We start from the raw sequence: 25,641 nt of genomic DNA, 5'->3' as shown, positions 1-25,641 counted from the left end.
TTGCTATTCTAAAGTTCTTTACAAAGTTACTTTTTAGTGTCCCAAATATTACTTTTCATGCCCCTGAAATGCAAAGGGTAAAGTTAGCACTGATTGACCTTTTATTTCACATTCACATGTGGAACCAGTAGCAAAGGGCATAGAACCTCATATTGCATTGTATGGGAGTAATCTTTCACATTCTTCTGGATAGGTGTCAAAGCCAAAGAAATTTATAACAGACTTTCCTCCCACCAGATGTAGCAAATACTGCCCTCTACTGAGGGATGCTCAGGATGGCTCAATTACATTAATTAGTCTGTCAGCTCCTGATTTCAGTGATTCCGGTAGTATTGTTACTAATCACTTCATTATTATCATATACATTCTTACAGAGTCATTATATTAAAAACAGAAAAGTATAGAATCATGTATCAGTCTTGGCCACATATGTTTATTACCTTCTGTAGTCTATACAATCAGATATCATAATGTCTGAGGCATTAGCAATAATGTTTAATTTTCCATTTGTTTTGAACTAGCTAAGGAAATGCCTTCTGCAGTGAGAAATTAGAACAGGTTTTTTTTAGCATTATTTTAACAAATGACTTTGTGAAATAATTCTAGCAACCATTGGACTGGTTTTCTTCCCCCTGCCAGTATTTTCTTCAGTGTCTGCTGGGTTGTTAATACCTAGGTTAAGCATTTGAAAGAACTAGCTGCTAGTGCAGTTAAAATAAAATTTCCTCATTGTTTATCATCTTAAAAGATTAATTATACATGGTTACTTAAAAATAAAGAACCATGTTAAACTACATACCGTCCAACCAAAAACTCCTTAAAGAAACTAACTAGTGAAATTTTCACACACACATACATTTGTATACGACATGTTTTTGGAAAGTGTTTTGCTGCCTGTGTTCCGGACATGGAGAATATGAGCTCTCTTATTAGGCTAATATAATGCGTTGTTCAGCTCACTTGTTCCCATTTTTCTAGAATCTGGTTAGAACTGGCTTAAAGCTAAACAAGTTTTGGTAGTCATTATAAACAAAGCCTAGTAATTCAAAGTATTGCCATGGCTTCTTGTAAAATCTAAAGCATAAACTTCTCATTACCTCCATTCAGAAACTTTAGATACCCTGAGAACTAGCTAGAGTCTAGCCAGGTTGAATAATCTTATGGTGAGGGTAGATTCTAGGAGATAATTAGCCAGCCAAGGTCTGTGAAGGAGGCTGTGAAGACTCATTTACCTCAGACTTAAAAACCAAAGAAGCAGTCCTGTTTTGTATAGACTCTAGACTGCTTTCTATCATGCATAGTTAAATTGAAAACTTAAGAATGAAGTACCTGGGCAGGATATTCTAGTTCTAGTAATATTTAGGGTCTTTCTGAATGGACGATTCTAAGTTACACTAACTCATTCATGATGTTAATTTTGTTGGCATGGTCAAATCCAGTTGTCTCATTCCTAAAAGGGTAACTCTTGATGCTTCTCAAATTTTAGATGTCTATTAAACAATTGGACATCCCAGTCAGATGCCAACTAATTGCTTAAAAATTATAGTCTCTATTTACTCAATCCCAGGTGGTTGGTATAATTAATCCATTCCAATAATTCTTACCATCTCATGGAGATTCTTTTGCAGTTTTAATGTATTACCTTGGAGTGGTATTAATTCTTACACTCAGTGGTGCTTATTAACAATAATGATGATGCTAATGATAATGATTTCCTACTTCTTAATGTTCTTCTAATGTTGTGTTTTTAACCTATCTCCATAATTTTCATTTTGGTTTTCTATGCTGCAGGCTATAAGTCAAATGTTTTTAATGCCAATTTTGTTGGGGTTTTCTACTCTCCAATTGAACTTAGAAGAATTCCTAGAAATAAACCCAGCATAGTGCTTTTCACATTGTAGGCATTCAGATATGATATGGTTTGTGTTTTGAGAAGTTTTCAGGTCCAGACTCTCCAGAATTAGATATCTCCAGGATTTGGAGCCCTATTAGATGGGCAGAGCTAGATGCACAAAGTGGGGAGAAGGTGCAATCTTGATTCTGGTGTGCCATGTTGACTTTTGTTGTTGGTGGTGGTGAGTCATTGTTTTTACAAGCCCTGTTAAAAATATGACAGTCCCTCCAAAAGAATACCATATTAACCATTATTATTTGGCCGTAGAGGGGATAGTGTGTGTGTGTGTCCTCAGTTGCGTCCGACTCTGCAACCCACTGGACTGTAGCCCGCCAGGCTCCTCTGTCCATGGGATTCTCCAGGCAAGAATACTGGAGTGGGTTGCCGTGCCCTTCTCCAGAGGATCTTTCCAACTGAGGGGCCGAACTCATGTCTTCTGCATTACAGGTGGATTCTTTACCACTGAGCCACCCGGGAAGCCCCAGAGGGGTTAGAGAGTTTAACAAAGATCTGGCCGGTCTAAGCAGAGCTAGCCTCCTGCTGTTAAGACTGTATAAATCAAGTAGTAAGACTTTTCCTCAGCACAAAAAGAACATCTTCTGAAGTAGAATGTGTACAAGTTGGTAGTATTTTCTGGAATGATGAGATATTTCCTGGCTGGATGTTATGTTCTTCTTATTAATAAGATTTCTCATATTAAGGTGGCATATCACCAACCTTCAGAAATTATTTGTACACATTTCAGTGCTGTTTTTCTAGTTATTATCTTTATTAATTTGGTGCATATAGTTGTTTTAACATCAATTCTTTTGATATTTTTTTTGTTTGTTTTGAAAAGGACACAGTCATCCAAATACCATTCAAGCACGTTTTTCCTATTAAAAGGCACTTCTCTTTTAAGACTTGAGATATTGTCATTTCTGTGTAAACAAAGCAAGGTGCCACACATATTTGTTTAATGAGGAGCTATCAGGGCATCACTACAAGGAATTTATAAAGAGGAGCCTATACAGATAAAGAGTAACTCTTAGGACAGTATTATCTAGACAGCGCTTGAAATAATAATTGTCCTACTTGAGCTGAAATAATGGTGGTGGAACAAGCATTAGCCAGGCAGAGAAAAAAGAAACTCAAGCTGACAGCTCATTCCTGTTGCTGAAGTGGATCAACCACTCCCCGCAGGGCAGACGGCCGCCCAGTGGTAACGCTCATGCCTTTCACATTGGTGTGGCCTTGAGAAAATCCTCACTCCACTCCTGGTACCGGGGTCAGACCAAAGCAGACAGCTGTTCCGTTTCTCAAACAGGAGAAAGGGGATGGCAGGCAAGCTCTTTTATTCCCAAAAGTTTGTCAGAAAAGCTATGCTACATACAATCCAGCTGTATGTTCTTGGTAATTAAGGAAAACAAATTCTCTTTGCAAACTCATTATATATTTTAAGTTCTTTAAGTTTTCATCAGGTTTCCACAGAAACAAAGAGTTTGAAACAATAGTCAAGAATGCATAAACCATCGAATAAGTGGATTTTAATTGTTCTTGTTTAGAAAATTATTCAGATAACCAGTCACATCAAAGACTATTAAACTTTTTAATTGCTCAGGTAGAAAGATGGAGACTGTCATCATTATCTCTCATAAGAAGAATCTTCATTCGGTAATGCTACTTGAATTTTGAGCTAAAATAACATCCTTAAGGATGCTACTAACTAGAGTGCCATTTAGTACTCAAAAATAATCATATGCCTTACTTATTCATGGGACACAATGCATGAATTTATAATACTAATTATGATTTCAAACAGTGTCTTACGCTATGGTTTATGTATATAGGCAGATCAGCTAATGCAGAACAGAGCTATAAATATTCGCACCTACCATAGGTGTCATGTGCATGCAATTTAGTGGTATGTTCGTGAAGTCAGAAGAGTGAAGAAATGTGTCTTCTCTGTATTTTGCAAAGTCCTTGTAGAACTTAGTATAATGCCTTGTATTTCTTAAACATTCAGTAAATATAATTTTTTTCAATTTTATTTATTTATTGTTGGCTGTGCTGGGTCTTTGTTGCCGCGTGGGCTTTTCTCTCGTTGCAGCCAGTGGGGTCTATTCTCTAGTGGGGGTGCTCAGGCTTCTCATTGTGGGCGGCTTCTCTTGTTGTGGAGCACAGGCTCAATAGTTACGGCGCACGGGCTTAGTTGCTCTGTGGCATGTGGGATTCTCTTGATCAGGGATCAAACCTGTGTCTCTTGCATTGGCAGGCAGCTTCTTTACCACTGAGCCACCAAGGGACACCTTCCGTAAATATAATTGACTTTGAAGAATTGGTGACAGTGTATTCATTTATTCAGCAGTCCTGTATTGTGCAAGATTATGTTCCCTGGTCTGTGTGAGGTGCTAGGGACACTGAGGTGAATAAACAGTACAGTGGACCCTTGAACCATACAGAAACAGGGCTGCCGGCCCTCCACACAGTTGAAGATCCGTGTATAAGTTATAGTTGGCCCTCCACACCTGAGGTTCTGTACCCTTGGATTCAACCAACCATGGATCATGTGGCACTTCAGTATTTACTACCAAGAAAAAAAATCTGCATTTAAGTGGACCCCCATGGCTCAAACTGTTATTTTCACGAATTAACAGTACTGACAGTTTTGGGACTCCAGTCTCATACACTGGAGTAAGTGAGAGTTGCAACTGCAAATTTAAATAGATTCGTGGGTCCTCAAGCTCTTTAGTATACACATTTATGTTGAATATTTTGTATGTAGGGAAGATCAGTGAAGTGAAAGTAGCTTAGTCGTGTCCGACTCTTTGTGACCCCATGGACTATACAGTTCATGGAATTCTCCGGGCCAGAATACTGGAATGGGTAGCCTTTCCCTTCTCCAGGGGAATCTTCCCAACCCAGGGATCGAACCCAGGTCTCTCGCATTGCAGGCGGATTCTTTATCAGCTGAGTCATTAGGGAAGCCCAAGAATACTGGAGTGGGTAGCCTTTCCCTTCTCCAGCGGATCTTCCCGACCCAGGAATTGAGCTGGGGTCTCCTACATTGCAGGTGGATTCTTTACCAACTGAGCTATCAGGGAAGCCCAGGGAAGATGAAGGGGATTAAATAGCTGAAAAACAAAAACAGAGGGTGTATTTTGTTTGGAATTAGTAAAGATCTCAAACATTGTTTTGCTATAACAATTCTGTTTTTATGCTTTTTTGCCTATAATATATTCTCAGACCCTTTAGAAAATGCAGAAAAAACTTAAAAATATAGTAGATTAAAAAAAAAAAACCCTCTTTCAGTCTGTCATTCAGACCTTTCAGACCATTTAGAGATAGGAGCTGTTAGTGTTCTTTACATATTTATGTAGCCTTTGTCCTACATACATATTTTGAATACAATTATAATTTTACATTGTCCTATTTCCACTTAGCTTTTTACCATAAGTTTGTTTCTACATCATAAAATATTTTTCATAAACACCATTATTTGTTGGCAACATATTATTCCATTATATTAATGTGCCCTACTGAGCCATTCCTCTTGTTTGTTATACTTTAAAGTTGATTTTTGATTCTCATAGTCATAAATAATCCTTGTGTATAGGCTTTTGTTGAATTTTTGGTTATTTCCTGTAGATTGATTTCTAGAACCAGAAGGACAGAGTCAAGTTTATGACTTCTTTTAAGACTCTTAATACAATCCAATTTTTTTTTTTCTGACTGATTTACTCATCCAGCAGCAATGGCTATCTCATTATATGCCTTCCAGCATTGAGTAGTATAATTTATTTTTAAAAATAGCTTTGTTTATTTATTTTTGGTTGCCCTGGGTCTTCATTGCTACGTGCAGCTTTATCTAGTTGCGGCAGTCTGGAACCACTCTTTGCTGTGGTGCTCGGGCTTATTGCAGCAGCTTCTCTTGTTGCGGAGCACAGGCTCTAGGCACATGGGCTTCAGGAGCTGTGGTGTGCGGGCTCAGTTGTGGCACATGGGCTTACGTGCTCCACGGGATGTGAAATCTTCCCGGAGCAGGGACTGAAACCATGTCCCCAGGATTGGCAGGTGGATTCTTATCCACTGTACCACCAGGGGAGTCCCAGTGTAGTTTATTTTTCTTTGCAAAATTGCTGTATGGAAAATGATACACCATTCTTATTTTGCCTTTCTAGGGTTACCACCGAGCTTGACTATATTTTTTGCTTATTAGCCCCTTATACTTCTTGTATATTTTTGTTCCATGAACTATCTATTCAAATTATTTATTTTTCTAATGGAATGCTCTTACAATTTTAGTTCTATTGCAATGAGTCCTTGTCCGCCTCCCAATTCCATCTTCATGTCAACCTGCTTTCTCTCTTTGGCTTTCTATTTTCATTCAATTGGGTCTTTGTCGTTTTGTGATCTATATAAGGATGCCACATAATTTTATGGCTTTTTTTCTGGTTCTTATATATAGTAAATCATAAGTTTTATTTTTAGAAATAAGTTTTACACTGTACCATAAAAATTCCAAAATTGATTACAAAAATAAATGAGCATAAAATAAATGGCACTCTGTGCTAATATATATTTACCACTTATGTAAAATCTATCTTTTGCTATAAAAGCTAAGTCGTATTTTTTCTATATGTGCTGAACTTGCTAATGACTTCTAAAACATGGGCTTTACTTAGTAAATCTCTCTGTAGCAAGTGTAGTATTTCAGTAAATTACCCTCCAAATTCAGTGACTTAAAACAAACAAACAAAAAAAGCATTTACTATCACTCTCTAGTCAGCTAGAATATTGGGAAGTGAGGTGGGAAATTATTTTGATCAATTTTGCATTCACTTATGCATCAACACTCAGCCTTGCTGATCTTGCTTGCTCATCTCTTTGGGAGCCTGGCTGGCTATAGGCAACTGGCTCTCCTTCTGTCCTTTTCTCCTCTAGCAGGCCAGCTGAGATGCTGCGACAGGGTGAGTGGAAGCATTCAAAGCCTCTTGAGACCTAAGTTCATAACTGGAAATTTGTTACTTTTGCCTTGTTCTATTGGCTGTGATCAATTACAAGCCCACCCAGATAGAAGAGTTGTGCAGATAGATTCCATGTCTTCAACTAGAGCTAGAAAGTCACAATATAAAAGGTATGGACAAGGAGGCAAGAATAACTGGAGTCATAACTGTAAACAGACTACCCCACATAGGCATTCTTCATTTCTCCAAAAACACTTAAAATGAATTTTAAATTATCTAATTGTATAGAGACTTTTTTAGTTAATGCAGTTGAATGCCCCAGACACCTTTAAATGATGAATGCTAGTAAAAAAGAGGGGGCGAGTGGGCCTGTGGCAACGTTATTATCAGTTTACCAGTCCTAGTGATCAAGATGTCACAAATAAAAAATGATACCACTTGGTGATCTTATGGCACACTAGGCTATATAAGATGATTTGGCAGCATCTATATGTGGTTTGGTGAAGACATTTATTATACCTGTATGTTATGTAATCATGAGAGGAAAAATAAATTTATAAAGGTGTTTTAAGTATATCAAATACTGAATTTGAACAAAACTTTCAGATAAAATCTTTTCACATTTGTAATGAGAAAAGTGACCTCCATGAACGTAACTTTTAAAGAAGTGTGTTTTTGGCTGCTCTGGGTCTTGATTACTCTCTAGTTGCGGTACGCAGCCTTCTCCTTGAGGTGACTTCTCTTGTTGCGGGGCACAGGCTCTAGGCTGCGTGGGCTTCAATAGTTGTGGCATGTAGACTCAGTGGTTATGGCATGCTGGCTTAGTTGCCCCACGGCATGTGGAGTCTTCCTGGATCAGGGATGGAACCCATGTCTCCTGCATTGGCAGGTGGATTCTTAACCACTGGACCACCAGGGAAGTCCCATGACTGTAACTTTTTAAGAATCAGATTTGATGTTGGAAATGGCTAATTGCAGTTCCTGATTTAAAAAATTTTGCAAAACGGAAAAAGAGACACAGAAATACAGAACAGACTTTTGAACTCTGTGGGAGAATGTGAGGGTGGGATATTTCAAAAGAACAGCATGTATACTATTTATGGTGAAACAGATCACCAGCCCAGGTGGGATGCATGAGACAAGTGCTCAGGCCTGGTGCACTGGGAAGACCCAGAGGAATCGGGTGGAGAGGGAGGTGGGAGGGGGGATCGGGATGGGGAATACATGTAAATCTATGGCTGATTCATATCAATGTATGACAAAAATAAATAAATAAATAAATAAATTAAAAAAAATTTTAGTGATAATCTGAAGAAAATTTAAAGAGAAATTTTTGATAGTTAGCATCTTATGTGAGTAAGAATCCTTGTTCACACAGGAAGCGTTGGGAAGTCTTCCACTTCCAATAATGGTGGGCTCTTTGTCAGTAATTTGCCCCAACCTTGTAGTTAGGGCAATGAAGGGAAGCTGGATGAATTAAGTATCAGATTAGGCTAACTGCAGAAACAGATAACCCCCAGTCTCAGAGGCTTAACAGATAACCCCCAGTCTCAGAGGTTTAACAAATAAGCGTGTGTTTCTTGCTCATCTCACCATCCAGTGTAAGTTGGCCAGGAAACTGCTCCAGGTGGTCCCTCTTGGATCCAGGCTTCATCCCTGTTGTGCATCCACCCATCTTTAAGTCCTCAGCGGCGTCTCTCTTCAACCAGTGTATGAGTAAAGAAAGTGAGGAGTCTGTGTGGGAGTTTTTATGGGCCAGATCTAGAAGTGATTCATATCACTTTCTGTTACATTCCACTGGTCTGAGCCTGATTGCGTGGCCCCACCTAAATGCGAGAGAGGCTGGGAAGTGTAATCTAGCTGTGCACTCAGGGAAACGAAGAAAACATGGATGTTGGTGAGCACTAGTAATCTTTTAAAAGTCTGAGCTTGCTTTTGGCAGCCTCACTGGGTTATTGAGACAAAGGGCAGAGACTAGGGCCAGCCAAGGATGGGGACCTACTAAGCTGCTCCCCACTTTGGTTGGAGCCCTGAAGGAATGTGCTCTAGGAATAAGTGTGAGCTTGAACTAATAAACCAGATCCCTGTGGACAAAGTCAAACTTTGTGTGAACCGAGTAGCTCAGAATACTTCGGGTCTTGAACTTGAAATTTTTTTCTTTGAGTGTCTTTTTAAAGATATAATCCAGTACACAAAGATAACCAAACATATAAGAAGACGAGACAGTAAAATTAAAACATAAGATATTGGAATTATGAGTTCATATTTTCAACAACTAAGCTTACATATTTAAAGAGATTTTAAAAAGAAAGCTAGGCTTGGAAGTTTAAGTGTAGGTATCTAGAAATGATAAAAAGAGAGATATCAGCTTTGAAAAAGAACCAGTATAATTTCCAGAACTGTAAAGTATGTAACCAAAATCAAGAACTTCGTGAATGAGATTAAGAGCAGATAAAACACAGCTCAGGAGAAATAGAGTAAATTATCCAAAATGAATCGTGAAGAAGTGTAAAGAGAGGAAAATACAAAAGAAAGGATGAAAGAAATGGAGATGATGTAGTGTAACTTAGGTTCATTTAGAATAGCAGGAGGGGGAGAGAGAGAAAGAGAAGATAGAAGAGGTAATACACACATGCGGAGGGACTGGATATTGTCTGACAATTATGGGAAAAAGAGACGCTGACAACATGGTAATCAAAATTGCTCAAATTAAGATAAGGTATCAATGGGAGCATATCAACCTGCCTGTGACTTGCATTTGACGTTACTTGGCCTTTGATTACGGGGACTCTGGTACTTGGCCATGAGGGCTAAACGTGACCTATTTGGAAATGGTACTGTTTGCCCCATCCCCTCCCTCCCCTCTTGTCTCCCTGGTATAAAGAATCATTAGCTGAATGTTAACTGTACAACTGAAGTCAGATTTTATCCCAAATATCAAATCCATCTTCCTTTTGTCAAACTTTAAAGGAGAACATACACATTCAGCTTATGATTTATGTTTAAATGTCCCTGAAAAAATCCTGCATCTATAGATTAAGAAAATTTAGAATAAATAAAAAGAAAAATTAGAGATAAAAAGAGAAATGTTCATGACAAAACTAATACAATGATCTCACACAGATGAGGCATAAGTGATAAGATGCCCACTATAAAAGCATTATTGTTTTGCTATTCAAAAAATCCAAGAAGTATAACAGAAACAAAATTAATCTTTCATTCCACTATCCAAGGATGACCAGTGTTTACATTATGATCTATATCTTTTCTAGAATGTTCCTAAATGTATATTCTATGGTATACAACAAAGGCTTACCTTGGGAATGAAGAATTTGGGCCAACGAAGAAAAGGTGGGGTTTTTTGGTAGGTGTTTCAATTTCTTTGGTGACTAAATGGGTTTAAAAGAAGGAGTAAGCCTGTTCCTCAGGCTATGTTGTATTTTATTCATATATTCACTCACTTAATGCATTCAACAAATATTAAGCACTTCCTGTGTGACATGTACTGGATTAGAGGCTGTGCATTTTGTGGGCCCGGGCCTTTCCCCCACATGAGTGCTCATGGTATTACCTTCACAAGACATGTGGGAGGGAGAGGGCCTGAAACAGACGCTGTGTCTGTCATCTAGGGATGACTTCGTGGAGGGCTGAGGTGCCAAGGCGGGCAGATATTTTGGTGGACCAGAGACAGTGGGAGGGAGAGGGAGTGGCTCTTGTTCGTAAGTGCAAAAGCAGAGGCAGACAGGATTGTCGAACTGTTCACTTGCCTGGCTTTGTGAGCTGAGGAAAAGGTTATTTAATAGTTAGTAAAAGAATAGTGCTTAGTCACTCAGTTGTGTCTGACTCCTTGCGACCCCATAAACTGTAGCCCACCAGGCTCCTCTGTCCATGGAAATTCCCCAGGCAAGAATACTGGAGTGGGTTGCCATGCCCTCCTCCAGGGGATCTTCCCGACCCAGGGATCGAACCCAGGTCTCCCGCATTGCAGGTGGATTCTTCACTGTCTGAGCCACCAGGGAAGCTAATAAAAGAGTAGGTACTATTTATTAGGTGTCTGTTGTGTGCCAACAGCATACAGTGCATAAATTATTTTACTTACTTCTCATATGGGGGCTTCCCAGGTGGCGATAGTGGTAAAGAATCCACATGCCAATGCAGAGGACGTAGGAGATGCCAGTTTGATCCCTGAGTCAGGAAGACTCCCAGGAGGAAGAAATGGCATCCCAGTCCAGTATTCTTGCCAAGAGAATTCCATGGAGAGTGGAGCCTGGCGGGCTACAGTCCATGGGGTCATAAAGAGTCAGACATGACTGAGTGTCTGAGTACAATACTTCTAATGTGAACTCTGCAAATTAATATTTAAGTTGTATTGGTCAACCACCATTATTGTAAAATTTTATATGCAATCAATACATCAAATCCTTTGGACAAACCTATGAGACAGGTTATGATCCCCCTTTTACAGATGAGGAAACAGACATTGATGAAGACTTGCTCAAGGTCACATACTAGACCTGACAGACCATAATTCCAAAGTTTCTATGGTATTTTCATTCACAGCTATTTAACTTAAGTAATGAAAAATAGTGTTTCTCATTAATAAGAAACCCCTATCTCTCCCCAAATTCAATCCTAGGGATCTTTGTTGAGTGTCATTTCTTAGACACTTCAATATTGAACTCGGAATAAGAAAACACACTCTTTTAAATACCTATTTTTAAAAAAAGAAATACCTTTATATTTTAAATTAATTTTAACCTTTCTGGAGCTGATTTCTTTGGGGAAAAGACATCCTTCTTTGATTAATACATTTCATTCTTCTTTTTCATGATTTTAAAGAGAAAGGTGATATTACTTTCTCAATAACCTAAATTGAAATTTCTTTTGCAACTAATAAGCTCTCCTTTATTTAAAGACTATTTGTGACTGTGGTTAAATAATACATAACATGAAATATATCATTTTAATCATTTTCTTAAAGTATACAGATCAGTGGTATTAATTATACTCATGTTGTGCAAATATCACAACACTCCATCTCTAGAACCTTTGCATCATCCTAAACTAAAATTCTGTACCCATTAAACAATAACTTCCCGCCCCCCAATGACTCTTGTTCTTAAAGGAGATAGATAACTGTGTTAAGCTTAGTTTTCTTTATATGAATGAGCGCATAATTATCTTAGGGATATGAAGGAAAGGGATATTTGCCAGCCTAATGGCAAATGCAGAGCCTACTGACAAAGGTATATAATTTGTAAAAATAGCTGAGTGGGCAGAATTCTGATTTTCAGCTGCCCTAGGCACTTCAGTGCACTTCTGATAATGATTTTCCTTGGGCATGTAGTTATACTGATAGAAATCATATCCATGCATAGAGTGAGCTTAATTATATATAACTGCATAACTAAAATGAGGCTTTACATTTTTTTTTTAAATATACTTTCTGATTTGCAAAAGATGAGACACTAAATTCTAACTGATCTCCAAAATGTAGTGTGTGTCACCCTCAGAACGTTTGAGTGTCTTATTGTAGAGTTCTCCTTTTTCTGGGAAGACACTGTATCTTGCCTTCCCCCCAACCCCCCACCCCTTTGGGAATTGTTTTCATTATATAGGATTTCACAGTCTCATCTGGTTCCTTCTGTGACTGTGAGGACAGGAAAAAGCACAACGGCTGATTTAGGGTTTTGGATGTAATCAGGGGTAGTGAGAAAAGCAAAAGTGAGTTGAGTGGTCATGTCTGCTCCAGGTGCTGTGTTAAACAACTTACATGTATTATTTTGTTTAATCCTCACAACCCTGTGAGATAGGAACCAATTCCTGTTTTACAGATGGGAAAACTAAGGGACAGAAAGATGAGGTTTCTTGCCAGAGACACATCACTAACAAGTGACAGACTGAGGATTCAGACCCAGGCTGTGCGGAGCTCTTGTTCCGAGCCGCTCTGTTAATGCACCCTCCTGGCCCACATCAGGCTTGACCGCAGCGTCAAACCACACACACATGCGCGCCCTTGTGTGGCTGAGGTGAGGGGGGAGTCTCAGCTGAGATCAGACACTGGGTCTAGAGACAGAGGCTGTCCAGCCAGCGAAGGGCAACGGGGAAACGCGAGGTCATCTCTGGCCCCGCTGTTACTGGTTGGCAGAGGAGAGGAGAGAAGGGGCGTCTCTAGGGTTTCAAGGCGTCAGCTCTGCCGTGTGCCCACTCTCTGGTGGTGTGCCCCTGGGCTCGTAGTTGCTGCGCATCCTTCTTAGAGCTGCTTTTCTTGAGGGAACCACCTCCCCAAGGCCCCCTCTCCAATTGACTCTTACCGCCCCACACCCGCAGGAAAAGTTTTCTGAGTACAGTTGATTTCAGCTAGTTGTTAGGAGAGTGGCAGGTGGAAAGGTGGACTCTAAGGTGAGGATGACTCTCTCCCTCCTTGCAGTTCCCTGATTCTCCCAGGAACATAGTTGTATCTACATTTCTGAAAGCAGAAGTTTTAATGCAAACAACCACCCCAACGATGGAGACATTCTTTTTTTTTAATTATTTATTTATTTTTGGCCATACTTGGTCTTTATTGCTGCGAGGGCTTTTCTCTAGTTGTGGTGAGCGGGGCGACTCTAGTTGCTGTGTGCAGGCTTTTCATTGTGATGATTTCTCTTGTTGTGGAGCACAGGCTCTAGGGCACGTGGACTTCTGCAGTTGTGGCTCCCAGGCCCTAGAGCACAGGCTCCACGGTATGTGCGATCTTCCCGGATCAGGGATTAAGCCTGTGTCTCCTGCATTGGCAGGCAGATTCTTTACCACTGAGCCACCAGGGAAGTCCAAGGGAGACATTGTTAAACAGGGAGGAGTATTGATAAATTCTGCCAGAAGTTGAAGAGGCTTAGCTCTCTGGGTCCCAGGGATCAGTCGTTGGGATCTGAGAGCTTGCAGAGGGACCTGAGAGCAGCTCCTGGCCTTTGAGTGTCTCTGCATTCTCCCAGGGCCAGAAACTTTCTCCTGACCCTTGCTCATGGCTCCTGCTCACAGAGTAGAGTCATTCACACCCAACTTAAAATGAGAAGTGACTCTCCTGGGGGTGTTTCTGACCCCAGAGAGTGTGTGGATTGTTTTCATAACTGTCATGAGTTACCTTCATGTTTCAGGAACAAGCATGTTACACCTGCAGGCAGCACCTTTGTGATGGTCCTGTGGACCCCGAGGGCTGCATCCTGCTTGTGTGGGGAGGCAACAGGTGCACCAGGCTGTGCTCGAGGGCTCGCTCTACTTCTGTTTGAAAACCCTCTGGTATTGCCTACAGAGGTTAGCAGTGTTTACTACATTGTATTTCAGTAATTGGACCTCAAATTAAACAAGAAATATTGTCTGATGCTTTTTATACTGGAGCATAGTCTTTATTTCAGAGTGGTGACATAATATTCAGCTGCTGTGATAAGACAGCTGCGTTTACCAGTAGTGACATAGGAAGGATTCGTTTGAACATGTTTAAAGTCATGTCATATAAATAAAAAGAGTGAAGACCAGATTTAGGTTATGGGCCTACAGGATACCAGCTGAGGTGGCTAGAATTATTCTTTCATGTCCCATCGTGCGCTTGTCTTCTCTCCTCCCTTCTTAATATCCCTATTAAGTATTAATATCCCTACTTAATACTGTCCTCAGCCTGCTCTGAAAACACCACCGTGTTTGGTCAAGTTACCTCAAAGCTACACCTAGATCACACCATGACGAGAAAAAGAGATATTTTGAACCAGAATTGACTTATTTCAATTTTCTGTTCTCTATTTCATTTTAATTATAGCCACTTGGAGCCAGTGACTATTTGGAACTGTCAAAGCATTTTGATACAGTATTTTTACGAAACATTCCACAGTTTACCCTGGCAAAGAGGACCCAAGCTCGGAGATTCATAACTCTCATTGATAACTTTTATGATTTCAAGGTAAGGATGTGGTACATTTTCTCAGAAGTAAACATCCTGGACTGTAGAGCAAGATTGTCTGGGCTGGAATCCTGGTCTACCGCTTACTGTACTTCTCTGTGTCTCCGTTTTGTCACATACAAATCGAAGATAACTACTCTGAAGTAGTATTTACTTCAGAGAATTATCGTGAGGACAGAATAAACTAATCCAGGGAAACCTTTTATTTATTTATTTTTTTCCAGGGAAACCTTTTAAAGCAGCACTTGGCACAAGCTGATGCTGCACAAGTACTGTTGGTGGTGGCAGTCATAGTAATCATATATATTAAAAATCCCGTCATAAAACACTCTGCTATATTCCCAATCCCATCATTCACCTAGACATATCATGTGCTCTGTCTGTGAGGATGCACAGCACAATGCCTTACCTAGATAGAGTGCTCAGTAAACATTTGTTGCATGAATAAATTATTGGACTGATGAGATAATGAATGAACAAAATGAATGAATGAATGACTAAAGGGCCATCCTCAGTATTAGAGTTTTCTCTCCCTCTGACTTGGAATCCCCAGTAAGTATCACTGTCCCTAAACAAGCAAGAAAAACCCAGGTATCTTATTACTAGGATGAGTCGCCAAGCTTTTGTCTATTCATCAGAGGCATTATTGCCTAGTGGTTAAGGAGTGGATCCCGGGACCAGGCTGAATACCTTGAAGACCAACTTAGCTTGAATTGCCTTTTTTAGAAAAAGGGGATGATAATGGTATTTACCTCATAAGATTGTTGTGAGGATGAAATGAGCAGGTAAAATACTTAGAACATTGTGCGGCATACAGTAAGCTTTCAATGAAGGCGAGCCATTAACATCACTGACTCAATGGACATTAATTTGAGCAAACTTCAGGAGACAGTAAAGGACAGGGGAGTCCAGCATGCTGCAGTCCATGGGGCCAAAAAGAGCTGGACGTGACTGAACAACAACGAGCCACTGATAATAATGTATACCTGTAAATATACTTGCAGTAAAGTTAAAGTACCACTTCAAGTTAGAGTGAAATATTGTTTTACTGTTAGATACAGTTTTCCCTCCTTATTCCTTGTACTGAAATAGAGCAGTGATTCTAAAATTGAAGGGACCTTGAGGGCGGGAGAAAGTACCAGAGTCTGCAGGGAGGAAGAGTTGAGAGTTTTAATGTTTCCTTTATTCGTTCATTCTGCAATCTTCACGCCAAGCACAGGGCTAATTCAGTGACAAGCAAAGCTAGGCATGCTGCCTGCCTTCATGGAGCTGATAGTCTAGTGTTGAAGAGAGACTGATTAAATGTAGACAGAACTGAGTGTAAAGTCCACACTGTGGGATATTCTCTTGGAGAGAGAGGGGACTTGGTGCTGTGAGAGTCCAGGGGGACAGTGGACTGATCTTTGTGTGCGACCTGGGGGCAGGCAGAGGAAGTCCTTCTGAGGACCAGCTGCACCAGAATCATCTGAACTCCTTAAGATCCAGATTCCCGAGCTCACCCCACCCCACACCAGCAGATGAAGACCAGGGACGGGGCCTGGAGCCTGCTGGTTCACCAGCTGCTCGGGTGCTGCTCATAAACACGGAGCTGTGATGGCGGGGCTCCACGTGCAGAGCGGGGAGTTGGCAGCACAGGCCCTGTGATGGGCCTGAGCATGAAAGGCAACCTGCCTTAGTGAGTGCCGTCAGAATCTGCTGCCTGCTCTCAGGGGGCCCTGTAAGCAGGAGACTGAGAACACCAGGACTGGCGATCAAGGTCTGTTACTTGTCTCCTTCTGGATTACTCATCAAGAGACTCTGCTCTGAAATAATCACATGGGGTCTGGAATACATTGCCCAGAGGTAGCACTCTGTTTTCAGAGGGCAGTGCTCCAAGAACAAAGTGGGAGGGGCGCATTGGTAGGTGGTTCCTAGAGTGGCAGATTAATAAACTCTCATTTTTGAAAGCTTATGATCCCTAGCCCTCAGTCCCACCCCTGATCCTACCTTCCCACACGGTTTTATTTCTTCATTAGACAAAAAGATTTTTCTGGCAATATGATGGAATGTCAGAACTACTCTCCTAACATTTGCTTTAACTAAAGCACACATTTAAAGTTTATACTCTTTTAAAAACATAGCCGAAATTCTTATTTCAGAAATTGGAAGCATTAAACAGACATCGTTTCAGAATGTATTTATAGAAGTCTGTGAAATAAGGACATTTCCATCTAAGTAATGAAAAAAGTGTTATTTGTGGTTAAAATAATTTATAAAAGGAGGTAGAAGGTCATTTGTATATGGAAAGACTAGTCCCAAACATCAATACGTTGTTTTAAAGTACTGATAGCGCATGTGTGTTCAGTCATGTCCGACTCTGCAGCCTCTTGGACTGTAGCCCACCAGGCTCCTGTGTCCATGTATATCAGCATATTTACTTAAATAATGATTTTAAAAGGATGGCTGTGAATTCTGAAAACAAATTCAGGTCTCCTTAAACATCAGGAATGAAGTGAAGTCGCTCAGTCGTGTCCGACTCTTTGCAACCCCATGGACTGTTCCCCACCAGCCTCCTCCATCCATGGGATTTTCCAGGCAAGAGTACTGGAGTGGGTTGCCATTGCCTTCTCCAGGGCATCTTCCCGACTCAGGGATTGAACCCTGGTCTCCCACATTGCAGGCAGACACTTTACCATCTGAGCCACCAGGAAAGCCCTAAACATCAGGAAGAGTATGTTTTAAACTAGTGGACATAAAATTTATTAAGTTGTGAAAGCAGTTTCTGGTGTGTGATTACATATGGACATTCACTCAAACACTTACGTAATCAAGAAATATTCGTGCCAAGCTTAGTGTTTTTCAAGGATGTCTGGCTGGATGCTGACGTAAATGCAGGTTCTGGTAACTCAGGGTGTAATTAGAGGAGCAGTGCACTGGACCTAGCTGTCCCATGTGCAGCGAAGGGTAACGGTGCATCGGGGGAGCATCTCTGATGCACAGAGATGGGCTTCACACAGTCGAGTGAAAATGTCAACCTCAGAGGTAATGGAAAAGCCACTGGACTTAGAACTGGAAGAGATCAGGAGTGGCGTCACGAGCTGAGACTCTCCAGGCCTGGAGCTGCCCCATAAAACCTTTGTTCCCTACTTCAGAAGGCGGTGTAAGCTGTGTGGAAGTATTTGTAAAGTACTGTGCAGTTTAAAAATAGCACTTTAAAGAGACTATTAGAAAAAGTATGAAAATGGTCAAAAGGTTTTCCTAAAAAAAGTATTTTGTTTCAAAAATACATTTGGAAACATCTGTGATCCCAGGGTCTCTGACTGTAGGTTATGTAGTGTGTCTATTTACATTTTAGAGATATTCCAGAAATAGAAAAAAGAGTTTCCCAAATATTGAAATCCACTTTAAAGAAATGCTATATTCACTTATTTATGCAATAATTTTTTTTCATTAATGAAGAAGATACAGTGTAGGTGGGTCCTGCCAGTTTTGAAATTTTGACAACCACATTTTGCTTATGCTCTTTTTGTGGACTTTAAAACATGGAGATTAAAAAAAAATTTAGTAGCTTTAGGGTAACTTTTGGATATTTAGGTGAAATCTCTAATTAGAAAAACAGATTAATGAAACAGGGGAAAAGGTGATAGATTGAAGCTTTTAAAATATTTTTTTTTTTTCTAAAATAAAGCTAGGGCTTAGAGAAAATGTGTAGAAGGAGAAATGAAGTTAAGACTGTTACTTAGATTGAAAGAGAGGAGTTCAAGGCATTGTTCTTTATAAATACACATTCTATAAGCTTGTAAAAGTATATTTTCACCAAGTACCAATTTTGCTGCATATATTTAGAACCATTTAAAAACAAAAATCTTAAGCTCCCTGTTATGGCAGATTTTTATTTTATGAGAAATTTGTTTTTGCCTTCAACTTGTTAAAGGTAAGGAGTAACACCATTTGCTCGTTTTCTCTGTTTCAGGTGCGCGTAATTTGCTCTGCATCAGCTCCTATATCAAGCTTATTTTTGTATGATCATCATGACAGTGAGTTGGAGCAAAGCAGAATACTGATGGATGATTTGGGGCTGAGCCAGGTAGGTGATATTAACATAATCTCTTTTTATTATAAAACAACTTAATTGTTTTGGTTTGATGCATGGCTACGTTTTAAAGAAGGAATGCAGTATGTATTTAACCACTGATTTGCCGCTTTCTTCTAAAGCCAGTATAGCAGACATATCCTCAACATCAGTAAATATAGAGAATTAGAATAGCCTTAGAGTGGAAGGAATCTTTGCGATAAAAGCCAAGTCCAGGGAGGTGAACCAGTGGGCTTGCAGTCACACCACTGAGCAGTGGCAGGCCAGAGCTGGCCCCCGGGCACCCGCGTCTGGTTCTGGACTCCCTCAGCAAGGCCATGCTGCCTTTTCTGGGTATCCTCCTCCACGTCTGCTGGGTCTGTAGAGCACATGATACAGTATCCAGTCATGTGGACTGGCTGTTTGAGGACTTTGTGCCTGACAAGGCCCTTTGCTTAAAAAGAAATCCACGATTCATCTCCTAACCCCATTCTGCAGACATTTGTGGAGCACCTTTGGCTGCCAGGCTCTGAGGACACCCTGTCGGAAACCGGCTGATGCTGGCCCAGTTCTCCTGGAGCTTGGGGGGTCTGGTGATTCACTCTAGGCCAAACAGAAGTGGCTTTGCATCTCCTTTTTCTGTATGAATATTAACAGGGTATATTCTCAACTGTAGATAACTGAAATATTAGTAAAAAATTTAAAACTATAAACACTCAACCACCCGCCCCCCCAAATGAGGGAAGCCCCATTCTTTCAACCCCAGTGGTAAAAGACCATTTGGAATGAGGAAACATTGACCTGAGTTGACCTGAGTTGAAATTATGCATTCTCAGGAGCTTGGGGAAATGAGGCCAATAATTATTTAAATAGTGAACTTTCAAAATATGACTTTTAAATCTACATGTAGAGATACGTAGCTGTTTGTGATCCCATTTCTCTGAGAGCAATATATCCAAATAATGTCTTTTGACAATTTGGAAGAATATACTTAAGGGGCTACTTCATCTCAGTTTCTGAAATTCTTTAAATCATTGGCTTTTGAATTTTTCTTCTGATCAGAGTTCAGATATAGGGCAAAGTACACTCAGCACTTGGGGCCAATAATACATGAAGAAATCCTGGCACGTGGCTATAGGGTCATGCAGTTTTATAGTGGGTCAGTAATTTGGACTTAGGAGTGCAGAACTTTTCTCTGAGAGAGTATAATAGCAGACTCCTAAGGAAAGAGACAAGATTCAGTGTTTACTTACAGGCTATAGCCTGTGTTGAAATCACCAGTCCCAGGTTATTTACTAGCCTCACAGAGGGCTCCCCAATAACGCTACATGGGAGTATCAAGTGTCCCAGCAGCTCAAGACCACAAACAGCTCTGGCCTTCCCAAAGCTCACTCCCAGACACAATCTCCAGGTCCCAGAAGACCTCTCAGTCACCCAGTTTGGAAAAAGAGATTAGCCCTCAGGCCTCCCCTTGGGAACGGGCCATGACTGTGAAGCTTCAAGGGAGGGTCTTAGCTGCATGTTGATATACCAGAACTACTGGGTTTTGTTGTTGCTTATTTCTTTTTTAAAAAAAATATGTATTTACTTTTATTTATTTGGCTGTGCTGGGTCTTAGTTTGGGCATAACAGATCTAGTTCCCTAACTGGGGATGGAACCCGGGCCCCCTGCGGTGGGAGCTTGGAGTCTTAGCCCGTGGGCCACCAGGGTGGTCCTGATGTTACTTCGTTCTGGCATGCACTTTTTGAGAAAGAATTCCTTTTCTGTCTGGAATGTCCTTCCTTTAGATTTTGTAGAGAACTTTCATCTGAGCAAGTTTTCTTATTTGGATTTTAGGGTGTTGTTTCAGCTTTAATTATTCGTCTAATGTTTTCTTTCTGGTAATTGTTCTGCTTATTGATTACTGGTTTAAATTAGTTGATTCTCTAGTCTAACTTATATTAGCTGATTCTCTAATCTAATCTAATTATTGGGTAAAATTAGTTGATTCTTTAGTCTAATTTAATGAAAAAAAATTTGTAGAATATTTTATAATCTAAGCTCAAAAAGTATTTTTTAAACTTGTACTTAGTTCTTTAAATTTTCAGTTGCAAAGGTTTTAATTGGTGCTGGATTGTTGTTTTATTTTTTTGGTAATTAGGACTCAGCGGAAGGACTCGCCATGTTTACTGGAGAAGAGGAAATCTTTGCATTTCAGCGCACAATTTCCCGACTCACAGAAATGCAGACTGAACAGTACTGGAATGAAGGAGATAGAAGCAAGAAGTAACCGTCACTTTTGCGTGAATAAAACTCTGGACAAATGATTACTGCAGGGAGAACTCTTTATTACGGGACTTGAAGGAATCATTTTCTCATCATTAATTATGCACTTTGTCCTCTGGACCATTTTTATCTAAAATTGCTGTCAAAGATATAGTGGTTTAGTAAGTTAAAGCCATTTTTAGGTCTACTTTTTGCCTGTTTATTTGGCCCTATTTCTACATCACAAAATTAAAATCAGCACTCTTATCTAGCTGAATGTAGGACCAGGCATTTTGGTTTCATATTAAGCTACCTGAATGAACCTTGAATACACACACACTCAGTAAACGCAGGGTGTCTGGACATCTGTGAGCTTTTGGCTACCTGGTAGCCACATGATAGAAACACATCTTTATGAGAGTGGAAGAAAAAAACCAACATTTCAATTCAAAACAGAAAAAGATTTCTGATGGACTTATCTCTGTGATTGTTGGGGGCTGTAAATTACTTTAAATCTCCCAAGTCTTCAGGCTTCCTTACAGCAGAGAGTGTTTTTTACCCTGAGTTCAAGCTTTGCAGGCAGGACCTGATCTCCAGTGGACACATAGCTAACTGAAAAAAATCAAGGATTATGAAACCATAGAATAAGAAACAGGGGTGTCAAATTCAACCGACAGGCAGATTCCCCCAACTCTGACAGCCCGGAAGACAAACACCAGGAGTGGGGACCAGTAGAGTGTCGGGAGGGGTAGCGTCCTGGAGACCCTAAGCAGCAGAATGGACTCTGCTCACTTGAGGCCATAAGACCCCATGGACCCCGCTCCTTCCCGCTGCTTACGTGTGTTTGCTCTGCTCACAGATGTCACTCCCTCCCTTGCCTCTGCTTCTGCAGTGCGACGGGCTTAACGGTAAATGGGAAAGAACGTTCGCTTGACAAATCTACTTAAATGAAATCTGATTTGCCCTCCATGGAAGTCATTCCTTGACTCACTACAATACAACCTGACTTTGCTAACTGTCACTCACAGAAGGAATCTTGGTTGAGGCTGTTACAAGAGTCTAAATCCCTATTCAAGAAAAAAAAAAGAGAAAAGAAAAAGAATTGAAATCCAAAAATCTTGTGAAAATTAAATATTTTGGGAGAGTAGGCACAGGTGAGTCAGTTTAAATAAATGATTACAATTATCAACATAAGTAAACTCTTAAAACTATGTCATTTACAAGTTAATAATCTACCCGTGCTAGTCTATTTTGGACCTTGACCTAAGTCAGTCAGATGGATAGGTAGGGTACCCAAGAATAAAGAAAAATTTAAATCAAAACTTCTGAAAATTAAATTAGATTTGAAAGTATTTTTATTGAAGTGAAACAGTGAGTTCAAAAAGATGTTAAACAGGTTACAAGGGAGAAAGGACAGGAAATAACCACTGTGCCAGATTTATTGCTAGAAATTTCTAAATCTTGCATAAAAATATAATCCTCAAGAGACAAATATAACCATCCCTGTTTATAGACAAGAAAACTGAGGCTCAGAAAAGTAGCTTGACTGGAGATTCGTAGTTTACAACTACAAGACTCACGTACTATGTTTTTTACCATACTACCTCTATAAAAACAAGATCATTTTTAAGAGTAATTCTTTTTTGTTTAATAAATTTACAACAGAACCATTACTTTGAACTCAGTAAGTATAAAATATTTAATTTTAGTCTTTCAATCTTAGCTTTTTGTTTTCACAGGTTTTTTTTTGTTTGTTTTTGTTTTTGCCAGATATGTTATCCTTTAATAAAAAGACAGTGTGAATGCAAGACAGACTGACTGGTGGACAGTCTGCTTGATAGAAAGAGGAACTGTCCCTGAGTGTGTGGGAGTATGTGAATAGTCCCCCACTCAAGTTCTGTTGAACAAGTTCATCTGAGGTCAGGTATTTGAAATGAGAATTTGATTTTTCCATAGAAACAATAATGTGATGTTAGTTAGGGCCCTGGCTAACTGTACAGAAGCTTATGGAATTCTCAGTGCAAATGCCTTATAATTTTGGTACTAAACAACTTAAACTCCTTGTAAAATACCGTTGCTGCAAGGTAAAACTATAGTTCGGGTTCCACCTGAGTACCCAGATCATGTCTGCACTTCTCTCCTGCCCTCTAGGCCCCCTTTCCTGGACCTGGTGGGACAGGCCATGGTGGAAGGGGCTTGCTGAGAGTGGGGTCTGTGGGGATGGGATGAGGAGACAGTGTAAGGGTCTGTTATATCGGCCTAAGTACCAGAAGGAAAGAGGAGGGATTATCAGGAGGTAGCTGGAAATGGTACAGTGCTATTTCTATCTCCTCTCCAGAAATTGTTTCATAAAAGAGCCTACAAGAAAAAGAAGCAAAAGCCTTCAGGAAAACCTGTTACCAGGAAACAATATGATAGTTCTACTAAAAGGGAAATTAATGCCAAAATGAGAGGAAAATGACTCCTAGATTGGAAAGCAACATTTTAATATATGTGTTGTTTCTTCCAAGTCCTGCCCCAGTTGCCATCTCAGCACTCCAGTCTTTTCCCTGGGATTAGAGCAGATGCTCTGTCTCTCTTTTTGAACTGCTTTTAATTTGTACTTGAAGATGAGGTTTGAACTGACTGTTGCTGTGTCATACTCCCATTCACTTAAGAGGTGACGAAGGGTCATGCTGAGGGTTTTTATTGTTGGGAAAATGCCTCCAAAATGACCACTAATTTCCAAATTTAGAAGAAATCAAGTGGAGAAAAAGAAACACATCACTGCATTATTCTTGTATTTCTTTAGACAATGGATAGGCTTATCTGTTAACATCGGTAATAATGACATGGTAGACTTAAAGAATTTTTAACCTATTTCTGATGTTTACAAGACTCCAAAGACTAGTACTGTTCTAATCAAATTTATGCATTTTCAGTGGGATTTCAAGTTTTAGTCATAAGGCATTATTTTATGCCCTCTGAATATATTTCGTATACCTATAGGTGTACAAATAACATAATTTAAAAATTACTTGGAATTTGGAAAATTAAAATTTTATTGTAAAATATGTAAATGGACATACTCATATCCATTTATTTATTTAGCATTATTTAAGAAACACATTGTGCTTACTATGTACCAGGCATGGTTCTAAGTGCTTTATAAATAAACTGTTTTGATCCTTATAATAATTCTATGAGATAGGTACTGTTATACCACTTGCAGACAGTGAAGCTGAGGTAGAGAAAATGGGTCCAACAACATACTGAATTGCTAAGATGTACACTGAAGTCAGTAAAGTGATCAAAATACTGACTTAATAAACTTTAATGTAACTGCTTCTGTCCTGAAAAACATTCTTCTTACTCCAAGTAACTTGAGCCTACAGTTGCAACCCCTTCATCTGGAATAAAAACACCCAGAGGAATTGGGGTCCTGGGTCCTGACATTTGGGTTCCTGATAGATTATGAAACTCTAGTAGTAAATCTCTGATTTCATACATAACCTTCCTCAGATCCACTAGCCTCGTAAGACATCACTGGCTGGTAGAAAATGATTTTCTTTGGAGATGAGTCTGTTAAATTTTTCTTTAAGGCAGATTCTTCTTATTGGCACAGCAGTTCATTTTCCTGGAACAGAAAATTTAAAATAATCCAGTCTGTCTTCTTATTGAGTCTCTGCTGCCTCTATATTACTCTGCGCTAGAAACTTCACATTTGTCACCTCAGCTCCTCACTGAACCCAGTCAAATGTATCGTCTACTGACCTGTTTGTCGTGTGTGACAGTGTGAAACTCCAGAAAGACATCTGTCTGTCTGTCTTCCAAGCCCGCTCGGGAAGGCTGCAGAGGTTGTCCGAGAAGCTTCCTGTCTCAGGGCTGTACTTGTCGGGGCCGTATCCATTGAGAGCTGGTCTCTCTGACGCACCTCTCTCTTTATCCAAGTAGGTGGGAAGGGCCCTGAATCTGGTTCTGCCAGCTTTTTGCTTCGTAACCTTGAACTAGTGCTTTGAGCCTTGGTTTTCTTATCTATGAATGACAACGATAACCATTCATAAAGTTATCCTGAGGATAGTTGGTAAAAAGCAGTTTGCAAATGGTAAAAGATGAAAGGAATGTTAGTTGTTGTTGATTGTAATGATTTTGATCAGAAAGCAGCAAGAAATGCCTACTCTGCTTTGTAACAAGAGATGACCCGTCCTAACCCGGTATGGTCCCTAGCGGAAGGGAAAGGTGTATATGTTACACGGCTGGACAACTTGGGCACAGAATTCTGGCTTAATGAGATGCTGTGAAGATTGTTAATTTCAAACCCATTCTTTCAGGATTAATAAAGAAAATGAATTGTTGAACATCAGAGCTTTCCCAGAAAGAGAGCACCATCTTGTGGTCAGTGAGAAGAAATGACAGCAAAAAAGTCCAAGAATCACACAGAGTTGGAGAGTCGAGGTTCTCAAAGTTGCTGTTCCCAGGCCTACCTCCCACACCGGAGAGTCAGATGCAGTTGGTGAGATGTGGGGATCTGGTTGGTACTTGGTAACGCTCCCCATGGGATGCTAATGTGGAGCCAGGGTTATAACCCCTGAC

General features: G+C 40.0%; 1 protein-coding gene across 6 annotated transcripts in view; it reads left to right on the top strand.

The window, feature by feature from the left end:
• The window catches only part of AFG1L (AFG1 like ATPase), a 192,708-nt gene extending 168,299 nt beyond the window's left edge, over positions 1-24,409 (top strand). For 2 of the 6 annotated variants that reach the window (XM_043890450.1, XM_043890449.1), the window contains 3 exons: positions 14,633-14,773; positions 18,726-18,839; positions 20,966-24,409. In XM_043890450.1, the coding sequence (XP_043746385.1) occupies positions 14,633-14,773; positions 18,726-18,839; positions 20,966-21,094 (384 nt within the window). In that variant the 3' untranslated portion in view covers positions 21,095-24,409. Of the gene's footprint in view, positions 1-10,112; positions 10,205-14,632; positions 14,774-18,725; positions 18,840-20,965 lie in introns of those variants that run through there. The other 4 variants (XM_043890452.1, XM_043890454.1, XM_043890453.1 and 1 more) reach the window with 3 other exon arrangements.
• Positions 24,410-25,641: the final 1,232 nt, after the last annotated feature.

Source organism: Cervus elaphus, chromosome 28, assembly GCF_910594005.1.
Source record: "Cervus elaphus chromosome 28, mCerEla1.1, whole genome shotgun sequence".
In the NCBI taxonomy this organism is placed as follows: Eukaryota; Metazoa; Chordata; class Mammalia; order Artiodactyla; family Cervidae; genus Cervus; species Cervus elaphus.
The sequence above is the reverse complement of the archived record's forward strand: the minus strand, read 5'-3'. Positions and strand labels throughout refer to the sequence as shown.